This window comes from Podarcis filfolensis, assembly GCF_964270895.1.
Source record: "Podarcis filfolensis genome assembly, chromosome: 6".
Classification (NCBI taxonomy): domain Eukaryota; kingdom Metazoa; phylum Chordata; class Lepidosauria; order Squamata; family Lacertidae; genus Podarcis; species Podarcis filfolensis.
In genome coordinates this window covers 47,744,180-47,766,021 of record NC_139609.1, presented here as the reverse complement: position 1 = coordinate 47,766,021, position 21,842 = coordinate 47,744,180, and the positions used below count along the sequence as shown (strand labels likewise).

The 21,842-nt window shown below is 44.3% G+C and overlaps 1 protein-coding gene across 1 annotated transcript in view; it reads right to left on the bottom strand.

The window, feature by feature from the left end:
* POMGNT1 (protein O-linked mannose N-acetylglucosaminyltransferase 1 (beta 1,2-)) overlaps positions 1-21,842 on the bottom strand; it is a 29,777-nt gene that overhangs the window by 6,014 nt on the left and 1,921 nt on the right. The window contains exons 2-21 of the mRNA XM_083620193.1: positions 21,009-21,211; positions 16,180-16,285; positions 15,480-15,595; positions 14,441-14,506; positions 13,391-13,504; positions 12,203-12,320; positions 11,621-11,719; positions 11,282-11,409; positions 10,119-10,189; positions 9,327-9,402; positions 6,087-6,170; positions 5,592-5,633; positions 5,124-5,182; positions 4,553-4,625; positions 4,245-4,373; positions 3,775-3,900; positions 2,348-2,412; positions 1,630-1,674; positions 743-878; positions 431-540 (exon numbers count right to left, since the gene is read on the bottom strand). Of these exons, the coding sequence (XP_083476319.1) occupies positions 431-540; positions 743-878; positions 1,630-1,674; positions 2,348-2,412; positions 3,775-3,900; positions 4,245-4,373; positions 4,553-4,625; positions 5,124-5,182; positions 5,592-5,633; positions 6,087-6,170; positions 9,327-9,402; positions 10,119-10,189; positions 11,282-11,409; positions 11,621-11,719; positions 12,203-12,320; positions 13,391-13,504; positions 14,441-14,506; positions 15,480-15,595; positions 16,180-16,285; positions 21,009-21,122 (1,877 nt within the window). The 5' untranslated portion in view covers positions 21,123-21,211. The remainder of the gene's footprint in view (positions 1-430; positions 541-742; positions 879-1,629; positions 1,675-2,347; positions 2,413-3,774; positions 3,901-4,244; positions 4,374-4,552; positions 4,626-5,123; positions 5,183-5,591; positions 5,634-6,086; positions 6,171-9,326; positions 9,403-10,118; positions 10,190-11,281; positions 11,410-11,620; positions 11,720-12,202; positions 12,321-13,390; positions 13,505-14,440; positions 14,507-15,479; positions 15,596-16,179; positions 16,286-21,008; positions 21,212-21,842) is intronic.

The window sequence follows — 21,842 nt, the reverse complement described above, 5'->3', positions numbered from 1 at the left end:
TTTCCAGGGAGCTGAACAGCTAAGCAACCGTGGCAAAGAATGGTGTTGCCTCTGCTTCTTTCCAAGTTCCTTGCAATTTTTGTTCCAAGCGCCAGGTGGCAGCAGCAGCAGTGAGTTATGAAGACACAGAATTATAGAATTGGAAGGGACACTGAGGATCATCTAGTGCAACCCTTTGCAATGCAGGAATATGCAGCTGTCCCATACAGGGATTGAACCTGCAACCTTGGTGTTATCAGCACCATGCTCTAACCAACTGAGCTTTCTTAAAACATGTGAGAGCGAACAGGCTCAACTAGCTTGCTTGGGGAGCAGGATCTGATTTGAGGGGTAAGCTGAGGAAACGCTGGGAGAAACATGCAGAGACTAAGCAGCCTGGCACTAACATGGGGACCAGGGGGAGTTTCCCCTGCCCACGAAGGAAACTTACGAATAAGGAGAGGCAGGCACTCCCACTACCAGGAAGTGGTTCTTCTTCCGGAAGAGGCGCCACAGTCCTTTATGGTTCCCACGGACATCCAGATCCCAGATGTGGAGGCACTAAGGACAGTTGAAAGAGGACGTTGTACAAGCAACATGCCAACAAGGTTGAATCAGCCATGCGACAGAAGCTCCAGCATCTAAGTCGATGGGCTGCCTTCCAATTCCCGTTCTGCACTGGCTTTGGATTTAGAGGCCTACAGAAACCCCACCCTGTCCATCTTATGTCACAGGCTGGGCAGGCAAAAAAGTTGGAAGTTACCTTTGCAAGCTGAGTCCAGGTGGTGAAATCTGCCTCCTGCTCCATCTTAATGTACATAACGTAGATCTTCCCTTCGGTGTCGGGTACAAAGGAATCCTCACAGGGGTTCTTGCTGTGATCCAGAACTTCTGCCTCACTGAAGGAGGAATCAAAATAAATCCGGGACCGTGAGGACAGACAAAAGAGTGAAGAGATAAAAGCCGTAAGACACACATGTATGAACACACACAGGGGTTTTCAGCAATTTTTTTTAAAAGTGCCAATTAGTCTGTGGGGAAAAGTAAAAAAGAAAAGGCCGCAAGTTTGTGGGAAGGGCTCACGTTGCTCCTATTGTTGAAGCTTTGTAGTTATACGTCGGACAAAACATTCAAAGTGACTACATTGTTCTTTGGGACCCTTCCCCTTCGCGTATTAGATGGGACGCTTCCAGCCCTTCACAATGACATTGGTTAAAATCCACCCACCCACTTCAGAGATTGACTGATAACATTGTGATCCAATTGTGCAAAATTCCTGGCTACCACTTATTGTTTTTCCTCTTACAGTTGATGCTGCAGCACATACACAAGATGCCACACCTTCCACAAATGGGGACACTAGAATACCTCTCTTGTAGGCATGGCATGCTAGCAAAATCAATCCACGCAACGACAGCAGACACAGCCTGCCGGTGATCCAAACAACTCTAAGAGCTGTATAGATGTATCAGCATAATTTTGATGCTTGCTTCTGTAAAACTGAATAAAAACATAATACCCTCCCCAACAACAGACAAACAAGTATTCATCTTCAACATGAAACAGTTCCTACACACACACTCTTTAAAACTTTGCAAAATATCATCATTTACCATCAACATGTGTCCGATTTCCTAGCATTCAAGTTACCTGAGCAGCCGGTGGATTTCAATTTCATATGCATCTTTCCTTAAGCTGGGTGATGGAAAGATAAAGACAGACAGTCGGGGGGGGGGGGAGAGAAATATTGATGCTTAACACCTTAGAGGCAATTTGTTGGGTGTCAGCATCCTGCTTAGTAAATCCACTGCAATAAAACCACTATTTAATTCCACAGTCTACCTTTGCTACTATGAAAGGCATTCTAGGATAGCCATCAGCTTTTTGACCCTATTGTAGGAACACCGACGTGGGTTGGGGTAAAAACTAGAAAACGGGGAAGAAGATAGTATACCCCAGGAAACACAACTCATCAGCTGGAGAGGAAAATAAATGTATTTTTTTTCTATTTATGAAGAAACCACTTTTCTGCTAGTATTAATCTCCTAGAAGTAATAGTCAAGTAAGTTTTACTCAGAGAAGACCTATTGGAACTAATAGGCCTACCTTAGCAATCTTCATTGATTTCAATCCATCTACTCTGAGTAAAGCTTAGCTGACTACCACTCTATGATTTTTAAAGGCCACCCACAAAAGAGGCAACATGTTATTATCAACTTTTAGGGCATTCTGGTGCAGGTAAAGAAGTGAGTCTCAGCTGGAGAGGTGCATAAGCCAGGAAGCCCTAAGCCTGGCTCAGAAAGTCAGTCCCAGGTGCCCCAGGGTGTATTAGGGCTCATTCCGCAGAGGCTGGACATACTGCACTCACCTCTCCACATTTTTTATTTGGACGCTGGGGACAGTGTTGAACTTGTGCTTTTTGAAATAGGCTTCCTAGAAAAACCAAGAGGCAAACACATATTTAGGGGTCATCAGTCACCTTTCATGTACGTATAACCCCTTATTTCCACATATCCATGGAGCACACTCGGGAGGGAATCTAAGCTTGATGCACAGATACTGAGTCTCCACATCAAAAAACACACTGCCCCATGGCAGACAACTATCCATAAATGATTTGTTGCATGGGAATGGCCACAGGGAGTAGTCAAAGCCTGAAATGCAGCTGTGTTAAGTGAATAAACAGGAGGCATTGGTTTATTTTGGGTCACTGGACCAGCCTGGCAACTTGGGAGCTAGCATACAAATCGACATAAGAACACAGAGTTGTATCCAATGCTAGACCTACTCAGAGCAGAGTCACCACATTGACTAACTGAAGTTCCATTATTTTTCATGAATTGACTTTCAGGAAAAGTTATTTGGACACAAGCCATTTGCCCTATGTGGGCATTTAGGACACACAAGTATCACAGAGCAGGGCCAGGCGCAGTCTCCCCTCCCTAGCATTGTCCACAGGCTTGGGAAGATGTTTGCAGCAGGGCAGCCTCCCAAAGCCAGGCAGCTGGTCCCCATGAGATGAAACCCCGAGCGCTCACGGTTCCCGCTTGCTGGGATAGTCCCTGTGTACTGGCAGGCAGTCCTGCTGCAGACATCCTTCCAAAGATGCAGAGAGTGCTGGGCAGAAGCCAATTTCCTCTCATGCCTCACGTGATGATAGCTCTGTGCTTTCAATATCAGAACAGGATGGAACTGCTGTACTGGCTCAGATGAAAAATGATCTAGCCCTACACTCTGTTTCTTGAAAGTGGCAACCCCTGAGTTCTCTTGAGGCTGCCAAGCTAGGCATGAAGGCTCAGCCTTCTCCTATTGGTTCCAAGGATGGGAGTCATCGCTCAGTGGTAGAGCACATGGTTCAATCCTTGGCATTTCCAAGCAGGACTGGGAACACCCCTTGCCTGAAAGCTGCTGCCAATCAGTGTAGACAACACTGAGCTAGAGAGACCCATGGTCTGAATCAGTCCTATGTTCCTATGACAGACCTCCTCTGCTTTTGCTGAGTTCTCATGGCCTACAAATGCTTGCATAGGTGCATGGGAGGTCAATATGCACAGATGAGGAAAAGAAGCAGCTTCTTTCTCCAAGGTTGAACTGCAGCTGGGGAAATGCAGACTGCTCCAACCGTCCTTCTCACTGAGTAACACACATGTCACGACCTCTTTGAGAAGAACAAAGAAGTGGGAAGCTAGCAGAGACCACAACCAGTGGATGTGGAAGCAGAAGGCAGCCAGCAAGGGGGTTCCCTAGGCAGAAGCACACATTGCCTGATGCTTCTCTGTGCAGGCTGATACTCACATGGAAGTAGCCATTCATGTTGAGGCCAACGATGCCAAAATGGTAGGAGCGCGACACGTCCGGAATGAGGCATTCACGGCCTTTCCGCTGCTCTGGCATCCGCATCCACATGTCCCAGTCCCAGAGCTGGAGGGAAGAGAGCACAAAGGAGTCGAGCCCATTGTGAGAAAGGGCTTCTCGGACAGTCCCTGGTCACATGATCAGGGGATTTGAAGGTTGTCTAGGTTCCAAAAATTCCAAACATCCCAGTACTGACCATTTCCTTACCTGCTCCATTTGTTCAACTTTACAAAATCTAACAGCTTTTGGGGGACATTCTACTTTATTTCCATACTAAAAGTTAGAAAGTGTGAACAATTATATCTTGCCGTTTAAAAATGCTGATAAAAACTGAAGGCCTGCAAAGGGTAGCCATTTGACAATAGAAAGAGCAGGCCTTGTTCTACAAGGGAAACTGAGAGGACACTGACCTTCTCTGGTGTTGGCCATTTGGGCTCCAGCTCATCCTTGTAGAGAGTCTTCCTCAACACCCAGCCCAGCCCAGGCATGGTCTCCACACGGTACAAGAGTGAGGGGTCCTCCGCTGTGTGCTCATATCCCTATTTTCCAAAAAGAGAAGCACCTAAGCAAACTTCCGTAACAAGAGCATATCATGAAGTCCTTCACCCTGATTTGAGGTGGTGGGAGGGAAGGAAGAAGTATGTTGATCACAGGAGGGTGATGCAGAAAAAATGGAAGAGGCAGGAAAGTGCAATGAAGAACCAAAAGCAAGACCCACCTGGTCATTCCAGGCAGAGATGCAGTACAAGCTGTCGTCTTCCTCCAGCAGATAGATGGACTGGCTTAGGAAGCTATACATCAAAAGACAACAATTAAAAAACAGTTAGAATAAACATTGTTTAAGCCAACCTTAATCAGGTTGATGAAAGAGGTTTTTTGATCATTGATCAACCTAAGGTCAGTGGCATTCTTTTACAAAAGTATCACACATGGAGCAAAGTCATGATTTGCAAGTCAGGCTAGGGGGTCAAATCCAGTGGTGCGAATGGATTGATCTGAGTAAATGCTAAGTATGACCACAAGAGTTTTATTTATTTTATGCCTTACCCTTTAATCTAATGCACACATTTCTGGAGAGGTTGACATAAAGGGTTGGTCTGAATTACGGCTAGTTTCCAGCCCTTCAGAATCCTTCCTGATGGGCTGGCTTGTGAAACCAGTCTCATACTCCCTTTACAATGGTGTTGCATTCTCTAAGTCATGCAGCAAGTTGACCCAAAGTGACTTTGGTCAGAATGAGCAAAGACATCAGGACGCAGCTAGGGCTCATTGATGGGTTCAGATAATACCTGAAGAAGTCAATGGAGATGTCCAAGTCCTCTTCTAGAACCACGGCAAATTTGGCATCCTACAGAAAAGGTGGGGCACAAAGAGAGAAAAGTGAAGGTGGTGAGCAAGACCAATGAGATACAAAGTTCAGAAGCAACGTTCTTACCCAAGGGATGCAGGAATTTTGGGGGACCCAGTGCTCCCAGCAACAGTTCAGTTTCAGAACTATGCCAACTTGATCAGTGCATGAAGGTACCACCCCCTCAACAAGCACTATATAAGAGACAGTTATGTCACTGTGCATGTTTGTTAACGGCATGCTGAACTAAAAAAGCCTCTGCTACATCATGTTCTATGACAGGTGATCATTAGAATCATTTATTCAGGACAGAATATCCTCCCCAGTGATTGCATACAAGGATATAATCAAAGGTAGAATTTTCACTCTTAGAAGGGGAAAGTGGGGAAATGTGGCGGAGATCACATACCGGGTGCAAGTTGAATGTTGCTGTCAAGCTGGCCTTGTAGTGCTGTGAGAGGAAAATGATGCCATCTGTTACAACACTATTCAGAACTCGACTGATTCAGATCAGTGACTCGGACTTGCTACTGAAATACTACTTTACAGAAGTCATATATCTCCATCCCCGCCTGACAAGTGTGGTCCATCTAGGGTGTTAACCTCAGCCAGAGAGCAGGTCACCTCTATTATACTTAGGCATAGAAGCAGGAGTTTCATGCAACTTTCATCTGGAGTCACACCAGGTTGGTTTTTTAAGCTCAGTCCCAGACACAGGCACATTGCTGGAGAACAAAGACTGGTACGCTTGAGCTAAAGGTTCTGTGTGGTCCAGTTGCTTCACAGCTGCCAAGCATGGTTACTCAGGGCAATCATTTGTAATGGGGCTCGTAGGCAAGCAAGATGGCTGCCCCAATGCATGGGCATGGTTTCCAAGGGGAGAAGAGGAAAACGGGTCCCTCACCTGGGAAACTCGGGCATTTTTAATGCTGATGGGTGTGTGCTGGATTCCCTTCAGGCCAAATAGTTCCACCACATCCATTGGCTCCTGGAAAGAAAAAGAAACATATGAGATTCACACTCCCACAACCCTGGTTCCTTTTTATCAAGGCAGGGAAAGCATGGCTAGACATATTTTTGACTCTGTAACAAGGAGCACAACATACTTCAAAGATCGATTGATAAGGTATTGCTACCACAAAGGTACAGGAAGACAACCGGTGTTTATTGCCCTTGAAATGAAAGAAAGCTTCTCAAGTGCTTTTAGTAAGCCAGAGTCTATGGTCAGCATTCACGAGAAGCAGCAGGAAGAAGTTAAGGTGAAAGTTTACCTCAAGCTGTCTGATGTAAGTGCAGTAAAAGCTGCACTCTTCTGTCATTTACTCCCTAGTAAGTTCCAGTGAACTCCTAGCGCAGCTTATTCCCCAGGTAAAGTTGGCACCTCAAGTTATTTTCATTAGTTTTCTTACTCGTCTTTCACCATAAGGTCCCAGGGTGGGTTACAGCAAGAGGGTGGCAAAAGGACCAAAAGGGCCCCCCTCTGCTTATCTCTTTTTTTTTTTTATAAATATTTATTGGTATTTTCGAAAAACACACAACAAACAAAAACAAAAAATAAACAAAATAAAAACAACACAAAAAAGCATATTCGAAACTAAACAGAAAAATAGAAAAAAACACATACAGTTTCTAATACTTATTTTCCTCAACCTTGTTTCTCAGACCTCCTCACACCTCCCCTTCTTGTATTCCAATTTAAATTGTCAATTCAGCAAGTCCTTAACTTATTTCTTCACCTTAACTTAAACATTTATTCTAACATACTGTTATTTTACTTTACTTCTTTTTTCCATTTCCTCCATTTATTTTTAACAGCCTTATTTTCACTTAATTTAAAAAAAAAGAAAAAAAACCAATTTCACCTTATTAAAATTACACATCAATACTTATACCTCATTAATTTATTCTTAAACCTTTTTCCTAAGGTCGACCAAAATTTCCCTTCCACGGTTTACCCAATTTCCTTACCACTAACAAAATATAAAACAAACAAAGCAATGCAAATTATCCTTATGTACCCTTTGGATTCCCAACCTCCACCCACCCTTCTCCCGGTTCCAGTCCCCAACCAATATCCATCAGTCTTTATATTATTTATTTAGCCTGGAGATCTCAGGTCCGAGGCCCTTATGTCTCTCTCAGTTCCTTTCTGCCGGTCTCTTTGATAGACCTTGATGTTAAGCCCCAGGTCTCTGAGGGGCTCCGGCCCAACAGAATCGGTGATGCTTCTGGCCAACCCTCCATACTTAAAAGCAAAAGCAAAGCCTATGGGGTATTCCAACTCTTGTTTCAAATTTCTTTCAAATCCAAATGTCCCCACAGCTCCAGCTTCCACCTTCAACAAATTTATAATCCTCAGGTCTTCAGATCTCCTCAAAAGAGGATCTCTCCATTTTCCAAACTCCCAATCAAACCAGGCTTTCCGCATCCAGTTTTTATTGTCCTTTTTTATCATCATGTCAGGCCTCATATTGTAGCTCTCCTTTGACTCCTGCAAACCTCCATCTCCTCCTTCGTTTTCTTCAAAAAGAACATATTGCTCCATCGTGTCTACGCTTTCGGTTTCATTTATTTGTTCAGTTGAATAGGCTTCCTGTTTCAAATCCTTATCAGACTCCAAGCTGTTGTTTACTGTCCAGTGTAATAGCGATTGTTTACTGTCCAGTGTAATAGTTGTTTACTGTCCAGTGTAATAGAGGACTTCCGGGTTGGTGCCATTGTTTAATGGCGGATTCCCTCCGAGCTCCGGAGGGAATCGGCTCCGTAGTGTCTGGGTCTGGCCGCTGCGGCGAAGCGGGGACCCTTAAAATCACAGGCGCGGATGCCTGTGAACACAGAGACTCGGCGGGCACCATTTGCGCCCCCCCAATCCGCGACGGAGCCTTTTTAAAGGCTTCGGAACGGAGGCAGGGTAAGGCGTGGTGCTGAGAGTACTCCCTCGTCTACGGAGTGAAGCCGCAAGCCATTGACAGAGAGCGCCAACTTCTTCTAAGATTGATTGGATTCTAAAACATCAACCCGTGAGTAATACGGAGATTGGAACTTTAAAAAATTTCTAATCTTGGATTTGGAACGAGCGGGAAGGGGCTAAAAAGGAAGTCCACCCCCCCCTCTTTGTAAACAACTTAAAGCAAAGGACTGGGCAGCTAAGGTCGAGAGAATCTGTTTCTTGCTTTTTTTAACAAAAGATCCTGACCTCACGGTCTGGACATTATAAGAAGATATTCTGGAGGATAAAAAGAATTTTGGGAGCTGAAACTACACCCCCCCCTAGACCCGGGAACGTCCGATGAGAAAGCCTGTTGCATGGAAGATTTTGACAGCTGTCAAGTGAGCTGCTAGTCAGCTAGTTGTCAGCTGGAAAAAGAGAACATTGTTTCTGCTGTTTTTGCTGGTTTATTCGGGATAACTTGTTGAAAATAAGGTTGATACAAAATAACTGGACTTTTGGTTTCTGAGCTGAAAGGAAGATCAAGGAATTAAATCCCCCTAGAGGGGTAACAAGGATACTACATTACAAAAATGGCTGGAGTGTCTAAATTCCAAGCAGAATTGGACAGAGCACTTGTTCTCTTGGGAAACTTACAAGATGAGTACGATGCTTTGTCTACAGAGGTATCGCTATTACACCCCCTCTGCTTATCTCAACATCCAAGAGGGTCTATGGGGAGGGGGCGGTCTTTCAGATATTTGGGGCCTATGTCATTTAGGGCTTTAAAAACTAATGTGAGCACTGTGCATTGTGCCCAGAAATGAACCAGACGCTTCATATTTTAATTTGGCTGCTGCATTCCAGAGCAGCTGGGGTTTCAGAAGAAGCTTTAAAAGGCAGCCCAAACAACAACTTGATGCTCCACAGCTGCATTTTGCCTTTCTCATTGGGTGTGTGTATGTGGGGGGTGGGGTGAGGATAGAAGAGATGCTTGCTTGCTTCTCTCAAGTGGTAGGGCCTGAAGGGGAAAGGAAGATCTCAGCAAATCAGCAGTAGCACCTCAACAGAATGAGACGGGATATTTTGTCAATAGGTGGATGTAGAAGGTGCAAGCTCAATTCCTGGGTCAGCCCTGGGGGATTTTTTTAAAGCACATTATTCTGTGATCAGAAAGGATGCAAAGTTCTTGATGAAATGGAAGAAGGGACTCACCTCATAATATCCATCAATGAAGACTGTTATCATCTGAGGATTGACTCCTTGTGCTGACAGCAGCGATCGCAGCATCCTATGGGAAAGAGGGACCATTTTTGGTTGTTTAATGATCTTTCCTGCTATATAATTTAGAGAAACAAATGATTTAATAAAAACAACAGTAAATGTTGCACAACAGGAGGGCACGTCTCCCTCTCTCCAAAGTCTTGCACATAGAAAGCTAGCTGGAATATTTCTCCCCATCTGCTAGTTTTCTGCCTGCAGGGAGACACTGAGGAAGAACCACTATTCTGAAGCAGTATAGCTGGTGAACATCAGGGTTCTGAACAGGAAAATGGAGGAATATGAACAGGGATCCTCCATGAGTACAGAAGTTTCCCTGTATCAGATAATCACCTTACACAGTGGCAGAGAGGGGATGGAGCTAGTTTGCTTGTCCCTGTTATCCTGCCTGCGCATTTACTCAACCCTAATTGCAACACTTGAAGAGGGCTAGAAGCCAAGGCTCCCACATTCCAAGCCCAACAAAGCTGTCCTAGGTGATATTCTGCAGTCAGCTCTGTGACTCATTGTTTTGTGCTTGCTCTCTCCTTTCCACCACCCAGCTAAAGGGTACATGGAGATGCATGCCAGGAATATGGGTCTTTATAAAGGAATTTGAAAACCTGAGGTTCATACACTTAGAAATAAATATGGAAAGGCTGATGCTGAATTTTCAATTTCCGACTGCTGTGCTTAGAAACCCCAGCCAAGTGCCCTGTCAATGGGCCCAAGGCATACTCAACTCACCTGTACAGGTAGTTAGGTCTGTTTCCTGCAATGACAGCAACAGGCACATCAAAAACTTTGTTGTCTTTGAGCTAAAAGTGGAAGAAAGATCCTTAAAGCAGATGTTTCAGAGGAAAAGCACAAATTGTCCCCCAAACCCATTCCCTCTTCCTATTCACACCCATATAATTTCTTGCTCTGGAACATTTATAAGGGTAAACTAAGTTAGCATAGCACAGATTTTCTTATGACATGCCAAATAAAGCACTTCCATCAGCCAGGTACCCTTCAACTGTTTCCAAAAAAACAAGCTTCCCATTTGCTCTTGAAATCCACCTTACAAATTAAGCAGCCTAGAACTGGGAAGAGACCCTCACAACTTGGATTAATTTTTGGCTCTCAAAATAATAATAATAATTTTATTATTTATACCCCATCTGGCTGGGTTTCCCCAGCTACTCTGGGCAGCATAGAGCACATAAAAAATTGTAAAACATTAGGCATTAAAAATTTCCCAATTCAACCTCAATTTGTTAGCTCCATCCTCCAACCACCTCCAGACACTCACACAGGAACTTCACTGCCTTCACTGGTTCTGATTTAAAAGAGGTAGAGCTGGGTATCATCCACATACTGATGAACACCCAGCCCAAACCCCCCCCCCCCCGATGATCTCTCCCAGCGGCTTCATATAGATATTAAAAGCATGGGGGAGAGGACAGAACCCTGAGACACCCCACAAGTGAGAGCCCACGGGTCTGAACATTCATCCCCCCCCCCAACTTTCTGAACATGGCCCAGAAGGAAGGAGCGGAACCACTGTATAACAGTGTCCCCAGCTCCTCCAGAAGGATGTCATGGTCGACAGTATCAAAGGCAGAGATCCAGCAGAACTGGATTTAAGGCATAAACATGCAAGCAAAAGGAACTGAGAGATATCGCTTTGAGAATTAGAAATAATGCGGAAGAAGTGGCTGAGAACTGGGCAGAGCATGAAGGGCAGTAGGCCTTTACATATTTGAGAGTCTTCACAGGTCACTTGGTGACTTCCATCCATAGTCTTACAGAGCTCTCAGCTGGCTGCTTAGTTAAGGAGATCCCAGGAAGGCCTTTGTGCTTCCTCATCAACTTCCATTCCTGGAAGAGGTTGAAGAAGAAGGGGGCTCTCGCTCAGGCCTACTCACTGGGTCTGGATTGAACTCTATAGGTGTGGGGTCCTTGCAGCTGCAGACACTGCCATACCCTTCCACCTTACTGCAGAACCGCTTCCTCCGCCGGTTGAGCTCTGTGTCAGGCCAGTGGCATTCGGCATCTGAGAGTACAACGAAGGAGGTTATTTTGAGACACGAAGACAATTCTGAGCTAGACAAGCCTCTATCAGGTTCTCACTACAGATGCTTTAGAGGAGGAGCAAAGAACCCTTTAAATGGATGGTGTCACTGGGTCATCACAACCCTTGTCTTTGCAACTCCACCCTTAAGAAGATGCTCAGGGAACGGCGATGAAGAACCAGCAGGCCATACCTTCCACAGAAGTTAGCTGGACTTCAGTCTTCAGCAAGACAGGCTCTCCCCAAGAGGAAAGCACTGGGGACTTGGCGTATTTTTCACCATAAACCTCACCTAGAGAGAAGAATGCATGTCAGGGTCTGCAGGATATACGATAATTACCTACCAGGATATACGATAATTACCACAGCCTGGCACTAGGCTGCCGCTGCTGCAACAACATGCATCTTGTAGAACAGGTAGGGAACCTTTGGGCCTCCACATGCTGTTCAACTCCCAGCTCCCCAAAGCCATAGCTAGCATGCCCAATGGTCAGAGATGGTGGGACGGAGCCCAGCAAGGTCTGGAAGGACACACGCCCCCCATTTCTATGCAAGATCCATGACCCTCAGCAAGGAAATCAAGCCAAGCCTGCCCTCTTTCTGTGCCCCATTGGGACTGCTGCACAAGGCAGGATTAGCTAAACACCCATCTAAGGTGACCAAGTGGCACTGGAGGAATGGAGACACCTCTGCTTTTATTGTGATGTAGAAGAAGGAACTCCTTTCCCACATTCTCCCATGCAGATTTGGGTTAGGGAAAAAAACAGATTCTGACCTCCTTTCTTCCCCACAAACGTCCACATGTCCCTCCAGTTGAGGGAAGCCGCAATCTGACTCCCTAAACTCTTCAGGAGATTCTTTGCTGTGTCTTTAAGGTGGAAGGAGCCCTCATCCTGAAAAATGGAAGAAAAGCTAGGCTGTAATTACATAGGATTTCCCCTCTATTTTTTGTAATAACAATCAATTTTTAGCCTTTTCCTTCTGAGTTGGTCACAGAGGCACAACTAATGTCACTTAAAAAAAAAAGTTAAGGTCAAAAATATGTGCTTGATAAATTTCCAGAGTTTTAGAGCCTTTTCTCAGCACCACTTTACCATTTTAGTTAAAAACAGTGTATTATTTATACAGAAAGATAAAAGCATAAAGAGCATCCATAAATGGGTGCTGCAAAAATAACAGCAGTACTTAGCTTTCTCCAGACAAGAATGTCAATAAGGATGGGTTCTACAATTATAACTAATTAGTTCAGCCACCCAAGACAGATGCTAGCAGCTAGGCCAACCCTTTAGTGTTATCTCCTTTCCCCCTTTGTTGCCTCCTGATTTCTAAGGAGCAACAGGGATGCAACCATAAGGTGGAGTCAACTCCAGCAGCCCATTACTCATGACAGAATTTGTTTTCTCGGCTGAGAACAAGTTAGTAGGTACCACCACAGTAATTTAATCGTTTGGCTCAAGAACATCTGCAGAGCACTATCTTGTGAATAAGAGGTTGCATCGAACACTAGTCCTGCTCAGAGAAGGCCCACTAAAATTAATGGGCACAACTATCTTAGGTCCATTATTTTCAGTGGGTGTATTCTGATTAGGATAAAATCCTAATTATTTCATCAAGAAATATATTTAAGCCTTAGACTTTCTTTAGTTTTTTGCCGCTCTGGGTGAATCACCCAGCATATCATTCATTAAGTAAACAGAATACAAAACAATACCATTCACAAAAGTAAATATATAGCAACTGCATAAAATAGAACTCCATATTATGTTATAGCCACAGGAAAGTAAATAAATCAGTAGCTGCAAAGCTAAAGTTAGTCCAAGTCTGCCTACTCCAAATATTTTGAAGCATTTCATTTTACATGACTTTGAAAGAAAATAAAAAGCTACTGAGCACATCTGCCCTTTTTATCTCTATGGAGCAGAGAGAAAAAAGAAAGAACCAAAACTCCAGCCTTCCCACCTACCTTAATTGTGAAGATAAGAATGCGGCCTCTAGCTACCATGTTGAGGAAGAGGACCATGGCTTCGTCCTCATGTGGAGAATAGGTGTCGAAGACTCTCTTCGCCATCACATGACCCTATTAAGCATTCATACACAGAAGCAGATTAGATGGTGGCCTCAGTGGATGGATGAGTCCTGCTCAACTGCTGAGATCCACTAATGACAACAAGAGTTTTAAACACAACCAGCTGCTTCTTTGGAAACAGAGTCAGCCAAAAACTGAAGCCAATGTGGATCTTCCTCATGTTCTATATAAACACATGGTGGGACTTCTATGCACACTTTAGAGTATATTTTTTCACACACATTTCATCATAGGATTCCAGGGTGGGTTGCTATTCTGTTAAAATTATGTTGGTTAAAAAGAAAGAGCAAGTAGAACAAGTCTTCCACAGAGCCACTTGCAGCTTCCCATTGCAGCAGCAGACTAACATTGGAATCCTCTAGTGTCTGAGCAAACAGGCTGGTCTTTATCTCACGCCAACATGAGTGCTGTATCTTCATCCACCATTTTATTTGTTTTAAAGCAAGCCACAGGAAGCAGCGCCTGGCACAGTCAAGGGGCTAACAAGGGCTGGGCATCTGGGAAGGCTCCTTGGCAACTGAGCCTGGCTTTCCCAGCAACCGCTGCTTCTTGGCTTAAAGTATGCCAAGCAGCGGCAGAGGGTGGAGAGGAAGCTGCCATTTTGGATATCCCCATGGTGCCCAAATGTAGCGCCATGCAGGGCATTGTGGGGTTGTTAAAGAGACAGGTGGCTTGCAGGCCTCTGTTGCAGATTGCTGTCAAGCTGTTGCCTGCTAGGATGCCACCAGTGATAAGCAGAATGGGTGGGATTTGGGTCCCAACTCTAGAAGAGCAGGCTTCAGAATCAATGATGCAATCAGAACTATTTCTAGTTTCAGCGACTTCCCTACAGTTAACCAGTCACTTCCGCACAATTGTAAATACATCTGGCTTCTGAGATGCAAAGTAGCTTCTTTCAGCAAGTCAATCTATGGCTTAATCACTTACTGTAGCCTGATTCAACACAATCACGTGGATGCCTCTGCCTTGCTCCCGGGCTTCATCTTCCAAAACCTGTACTATGATAAAAGAAACTATAATAATACTCCATCCCTCTAGCTGCCACCACACCCCTTTGATACAAATAAGCTTTCTTGCAGGAATGTCCCCCACTAGTTGCCGAAGTCCTGTGGCCCCAAAGAGTTGACTGCTTACCACCACATTTCTTGCTTAAGGAAAACCACCCGAAGTGTAAACAAGAGATACAGTAAGCTTTACACCAGGCTTCCTCAAACTCAGCCCTCCAGATGTTTTTGGCCTACAACTCCCATGATCCCTAGCTAGCAGGACCAGTGGTCAGGGATGATGGGAACTGTAGTGTCAAAACTGGAGGGCTGGGAACTGTAGTGTCAAAACTGGAGGGCCGAGTTTGAGGAAGCCTGCTTTACACTGAAGAACTTGAAAGCTGAGGTGCAAATGCCCCATCAGATGACAGTGGCTGGTGAAATACAGTTATAAAAACAGAGATGGTTAGCTTAATGCTGGACTGCACCTCCCATAATCCAGATGTTGGACTACAACTTCCACCATGCTTCACTATTGACCATGCTGGCTGGGGCTGAAGGACGTCTGAGTCCAACATCAGCCATTAGTTCCCTGCCCCTGGTAGAAAGAAATACTAAGTAAGCACCATAATCTTAAATCCACCTACCAAGGAGTAAGCCCTCTTAAACACAGTGGCATTTACTTCCAAGTAAACACATACAGCAGGGATGGGGGAACATTCAGCTCTCCAGATGCTGTTGGATTCTGGCTCCCATCAGCTGCATCCACCATGGCCAATGGTTAGGGTTGATGGAATTTATAGTCCACCAACATCTGGAGGAGCACAGGTTCCCCATCTTCAACATGTGGGATTTTGCTGCAAAGCGTATCGAGCCTCTCCGTTCCAAAAGGTGCTGTGCTTTGCTCTGAAGCCATGCATATGAGAACTTCCAGTTTCCCCATTTATTGCATCTCCCCTTATAGCTGCAGCGGAGTCCCTCACCGTCGTCCCATCCACTGCCACGTAGACTTTGGAGCGGCTGGAGTACACCTCAATATCCAGAACCTTCCTGCTGTTGACAGGTCGTCGAGGGATCTCTGGGTTCTGCAAGCCTTCATCTAGGGAGGGGGAACAAACCATTTACTTCAAGCTACTTAAAAACTCTGGTTTAAAACCCCCCACAATCAACTCACTCCCAGAAAATATAATCCAAAGATCTAGATTCCAAGAGGAGCATAATACAACATATGTTTTCACCCTCAAGTTCAGGGAAACTAGATATTTAGTGGCAGCCTCCCACTTGATGTCCCTTGAATATTTCTCTCCTTCCATTTAAAGGTCTCATTATCTAACAGAAATGCTCCAAAGTGTCTGCTTTGACCATGCGTTTGAGGTTCTTAGAGGTCTCCTTGGACGGATCTGAATAACTGGAAGGTGTAATTAAGCTCTTACATCCATACACCTTCCTCTAAGGAATTTCTTCTCTCTCTCCCAACCAGCTGAAGAATACACTTTAAAGGACTTTTCATGCAGAGCCGCAGCAGACCGTGAACAACACTATTGTAGCTAGGAATGTTGCATGCTACCCATTAGACAGGAGATTTAACATGCTAGGGCATGCTGAGCAGGGGAGATACCAGCTTGACCTCTGCTGTAAAGGACATTCTACTGCTATCACCTAGACACAACACTCCATACACACCATAATCCTGAGAAGATTCCTCCTCTTCATTGGCTGCTCTTCTAGTGTCCAATATCAGCTTTATATTCACAATCACAGTCACTAGCAAAAAGAGAACAGCCCCCATCTGCAAAACAATTAGTATTAGACCATAAGTATTACTAATCTGATGCCTCAGAAGTCCTTCTGTCTTGAAAAGTATCCCCTGCATAGCAGGACATGAAGGCAAAGATGCAGTGTTGGCTAAAGAGCAGAACCATAGGTCTTGAATTATTCTGATGTACCTTTCACCTATACCTCTACTTGCTACTTCCGTTCACATCTAAAAGGAGTTGTTTTCCCAAGCAAAATTTTACAGGGTCTTATATGGCAATGGGGGCCTCCTACCTTCTTAATGCTTGTCACCCATAACCACACGTTCCCTTTCCTATGCATAAAGGTGCAAATATATTCAGTTTTCTCCTGAAAGTAACCAGACATTATTTAAATTCCTTAGAACTGAGTTGCTGGCATTTGGAGATGGAAATCAGTTTGGGGTCATGTGACAGATACTGCATGCCTTCCAACATTTGATAATGGCAATATCGTCAAGTGGCACACAATTCTTTAAATAAACTGCACTCGGCAGAGTCCAAGGCCAAGAGGCATGCCGCAAGGAGGATTTCAAATGTTACCTACAAAATATGTAGCAGAAAAACAAAACCCTGTTCTGACATTTTGATTGTTGCAGAAACATTTATCTGCTAGCCTTGTATTCCAAACAGAAGCTTCCTTAGCAATTGCCAGTCTCTTCACTCTGATCCAAGAAAAATAGCTATTGTTACTACAATTCTCAATCCCGGTTTAGCCCACAGAACTAGGAAGATAAGCCAGAGGGCACCAAGTAACCATGAATTGCTAGATCATTATGAACGAACATTTTCTTTGCAAGGCATTCAAGCAGGATTAAAAAACAAACACCCCCAACCCCCAACATCTGGCACCTCTTAAATGGGTGTTGTTGAAAACTATCCATTGTTATTACAGGCAGTTTTTAGCTTTCTAGCACAGGGTGTAGCAGCACTGTGGTACAACAATCTGTAGTTAGTATCAGATGACCATTCTCCAATATCAAGTTGACTTGCTGTTGACATTAGATTGACGTAAGTGACATCAGATTTCAGGTCAGTGAAAACCAGCTGCTTGGAAGGAATCTGGACCCACTGTGTCTCCACAAATTGTTGCAAAGCGGTTGCAATGCCAATGGATATGAATAAATGTGTAAAATAAAGGACCTACCCCTGTGATGATGACACAAATGCCTACACTAACACTATGCAACAGAATGAAAAAATAATGCCCAAATCTCCCCCCTTCCTCTTTCTCTCCCCTTTCTTTTCCCCCAACTGCAAGATGTCTATAACATTAGTGTCTCATACCGAATGTAAATGAACTGTAAAAAAGACTATGAACTGAAAGTGAAGATGCTATACGTACTTTTCCTATTTTATTTGTCATGTAACTCAAGAAAATATTCAAGAAATACTAATTATTTTTTAAAAATAAAACGTGTAGCCCCTGCTCACCTATGCCCCTGAACCAAAAGGTTGCACAACTTGGAAAGCTGATTTATGCAATAATATGGGATATATCCATAAGAAACGGTTAACAATTATGCCACCCTATATTCACAAAGATAAAGCCCCAAATTAAGAATGGGGAACCTCCAGATGATGTAGGACTCCAACTCTCCAAAGGGAGAGGACAGGAAAGAGAACCCCTTGGCCTGGAAAAGGTTCTCAGAGCTATGCAGCATTTGCCACACAAGTTTTTGCAAATAAACTTTGCTTCAATTTGCTGGGCCATATCCAGCTGAAGCAGCCTTGTTGTGCAACGGATGTTAGCTTGTATGAATGGGACTTCCCATTCCTCTCCCCTCTTCTGCAGTCTCTGCACCACCACTCCAATCTGCCCCGTTGATCCTCTGGAGCACATGTCAGGCAGTAAGATTTAAGTGTATTCAGTACAGCCTCATTTGCAAATATTATTTACCGTATTTTTCGCTCTATAAGACGCACCTGACCATAAGACCCACCTAGTTTTTAGAGGAGGAAAACAAGAAGCAAGAAAGCAACGCAAAGCCTTTTGAACGAAGAGGGAGGAGCACTCCCGCTGCGCTCAAGAGGCTTTGTGTGGTTATCCCTGAAACCAGAAGAGCAAGAGGGATTGCTGCGCACCGATCCCTCTTGCTCTTCTGGCTTCAGCGATAGCTGCGCAGCCTGCATTCGCTCCATAAGACACACACACATTTCCCCTTACTTATTAAGAGGGGGAAAGTGTGTCTTATAGAGCAAAAAATACGGTAACTTATGAAAACTGAGGTTGTCATAGCTGCAAGTTTTAGTGTCTCTTAACAGAGCAGAATTTCAGCTATCTCTTTCCTTACAGGTGAAAACATCCCAGAAGACACACTATCCACAAGACCCATAATTCAGATGCTTACTTAGCCTCTAACTCTGCTAATCTTCTGTAGGACACAGCAAAAGGTTTTCAGAACACAGCAACTTTCCCATACCAAGACTCAGATTGTTCAACAGTCAGTGACAGGTCCTTCAAGTTTTAGATATCCCTTTGAGGAGGCCCAACGCTACTGCCTCCATTACGTTGTTATGGAACTGTGGTTGACAGAGTATTGCCTATTGCCACAGCAGGTGCCATGATGAACAATCCCCCAGTGATGCAGGAATACAGGGCAACATGGGTTTCTATGGGAACCCGAACCTGAAGAGCCCTGTCTGTGTGCAATTAAGGTGTCAGCTTTCCCCTCAACACTGACAGCTTTGTATTAAGCTTGCTGTTTGGAGACATGGGATCCAGACAAGATATTGGAACACATTTGCTATGCCTCTCTGCCTATTGCAATGTCACGTTTCTTGAAGGCTGCTGGAAGGTTGCGCAATTCTTGAAACAAGAACACTTGAAAATTTCAGTAAGTGTTTTTGAGGTCATTGCTCTCCACTGCTGAACATGCATGCAGTGCTAACTCTCTCTCTGCCTCCTCAAAGTCCACACTTCCCATGTGGCCCCCTTAATCCTCACCTCCAATTTTAGCATATTTTATGATGTGCATCTTCCAAAAAACAATTCCTTGTCGAATTATGTGTAGGATAATTTGGATTTGATAATTTTCTGATGCCCTAGAGGGTCATCTATTTTAGCATGCTTATTTTACTTGTATTTAGTAAACAAATGAATTCAGGAAACATTTTCTGAGGAAAAATAATAACACTGGAATTTTTTCCTGAAAATATGACCTCTATTTACCCATATTTATATCCCCCTCCACACTATTGTCTCCAGTCCTCTCCCCCCTTTTCAAGTTTAGATTGTAAGCTCCTTTGGGGCAGGCACCTCTCTCTTGCTTATGAAGCACTACAAGATGCCATAGACATTGGTTATTATAAGCTTATAATACTGAGCTCATTCTCCAAGTGTGGATCTCTAGATATGAAAAACTGCACTCTCTGTGCACAAGAGGGGAGGTGTGAACAAGCTTGAGGACAGCCTATGTTTTGCAGAAGTTCAAAAATTATTTGGAAAGAAAAGTTAAGGGGGAGCCCTGCAAAAAAGTCCAGTTAGGATTGACCATGTTCAGTGGCTACAGAATGCTGACTGACTTCTGGGGTGGGGAATGGAGTGGAATACCATGGAAGCAACTATGGCTGGAGTATTCCATGCTGCAATATTTTGTTGCAGTTCTCACTCAGTATTTTGGAGACTTGACAGTTTCTTTCACCATTCAACCCCTTAGTCACCTGCAATTAGGAAGCAAGGGCTATGCTTTCAATGCTTAACAACAACATATAAAGAAGTAGCACTGAAAAGGCTTTCAAAACTTCCATATGCACCACAAACCCCTTTCAGGTAGCCTTGAGCCTCAGCATCTCCCTATAAGTTATCAGCTACTTTCCTTCAGGCTTATCCCCCCCACCTTTGTTTACTGTCCTTGCTGTAACTCTTGCCACCTTTCACTTTGGCTTCTACGTCTCAGTATATAAAAATTTGCAAAAATATTTTCTCCCTCAAATTGTCACAAGATTGTCCCCTTGGGGGGGGGGGCAACTTAGTAGCAACCTTCTGTTGCATAAACAGATCTTTTGAAAATCTGCGCTACAGAGAACAGGGAGCAAATCAGTGCATCTAAAAATATGCGGGGGAAGAAATAAAATAGAAACATTGCAAAGAGACATGATCCAGTATGAAGATCTGTCTCTGGAAGCTACTCTTTTCATTCCTCCTTCTGTTCCAGCATTTAAATGAAACCCATTCAGTGCCACTAGCAAAAAGGCAGAATTGGCAGTCTGAAAAAAACTTTTATCAACATCACTGTAAATCCACTGGTTTGTAGGTATAGATATAGCTAGATGGGGGAGGGAGGGAGAAAGCACAGCTCCCTTTCCATTTGCTGAAAGGTGGTCAAGGGTAATTGCACTCGTCTGCTACAAGCTAAGCAACATAGATATCCCATGGCACCTTCTTGACCAATACTTATCGTAATATGAGCTTTCACAGGCCAGGGCTTTTGTAAGCAAGACCTCATGCTACAATAAAATCAGCTAGCTTTCAAAATGCCACAGGATCCTGCCCTTTTAATAGAAACAATGCAGAGATATCCTTTGGTACCTATAAAGAATCACTTTATCTTCTTCACTCCACTTGTAGGTTTCCTCAAGCGCAGACCGCATCACCCAAAAGCATTTAAAGTCAACAGTCTTCTATTAATAATAATGCCAACCCTAACTGCACATGATGCAGCACGTTACTCCAGCAAGCAGAGCATAACCAAGAGTCCAAGGGACCTGCTCTCTCACCTGACAGAGCCTCCTCAGAGCCCTCTGATTCGTCAGCTTGTACTTCCAGGCCAGGTACCAGCTGCGCTTCTTCCGTGGATTGGCTAGTGGGTTGGGCTTCCACTCATCCATCATAGTAGGGCAAAACAGATGGAACTGGACACCTACATGAGGCAGCGCTCAGCATCTGGCCTCCCTGAGTTGCATTCTACCACCAACAAGACCTGGCAGAGCAAAGAAAGCAGAAGAAGTTGAAGGAGTGAAATCGGCTGAGTCAAATGCAATATTGCTCCAAAGGTCTGAAGGTCCAGCTCTATGTCAAGGCAGCACAATATCTGCTCCATTAATTAAAAGAAAATGCAAGTGTGCATTAAGTGTTTCATTGACATAATTTATTCTGTTACATCACTTGAAAGCTGTCAAAATGTCATAGTTTGGCAAGAAGCAGGATAGAAGGAAGTCTTCCTTTGTTAGGGAGCTGTGGGGTAGAGGAATGATGGGCCACTGGAAGGAAAAGGCCAAGTGCAGGACCAGTGGTCCTATTCCAGGCCCAAGCCCCACTTAGATGGTCTTTAGAGCTGCAGTGAGCTGGTTCCCACTTAACACTAAGTCAAACTATGTTTAGCATGGCAGGGGGGAGTTTTCCCAGAGAGTATATTATTGCTGCTTTGCTCTTCCTCCCATCCTGCTGTTGCTGCACTGGTGTGAGCCAAACTGTGGTTTGGCCTAGCGTGTTGTCCAAACCTGGGATCATGGTTTGTTTCACTTAAGACAAACCACAAGTCAAGGTTTGCCAGGAGCAAGGCGATGCATGAACACAGGTGAGGGCAACACCCTAAGCTAAACCTTGGCTTT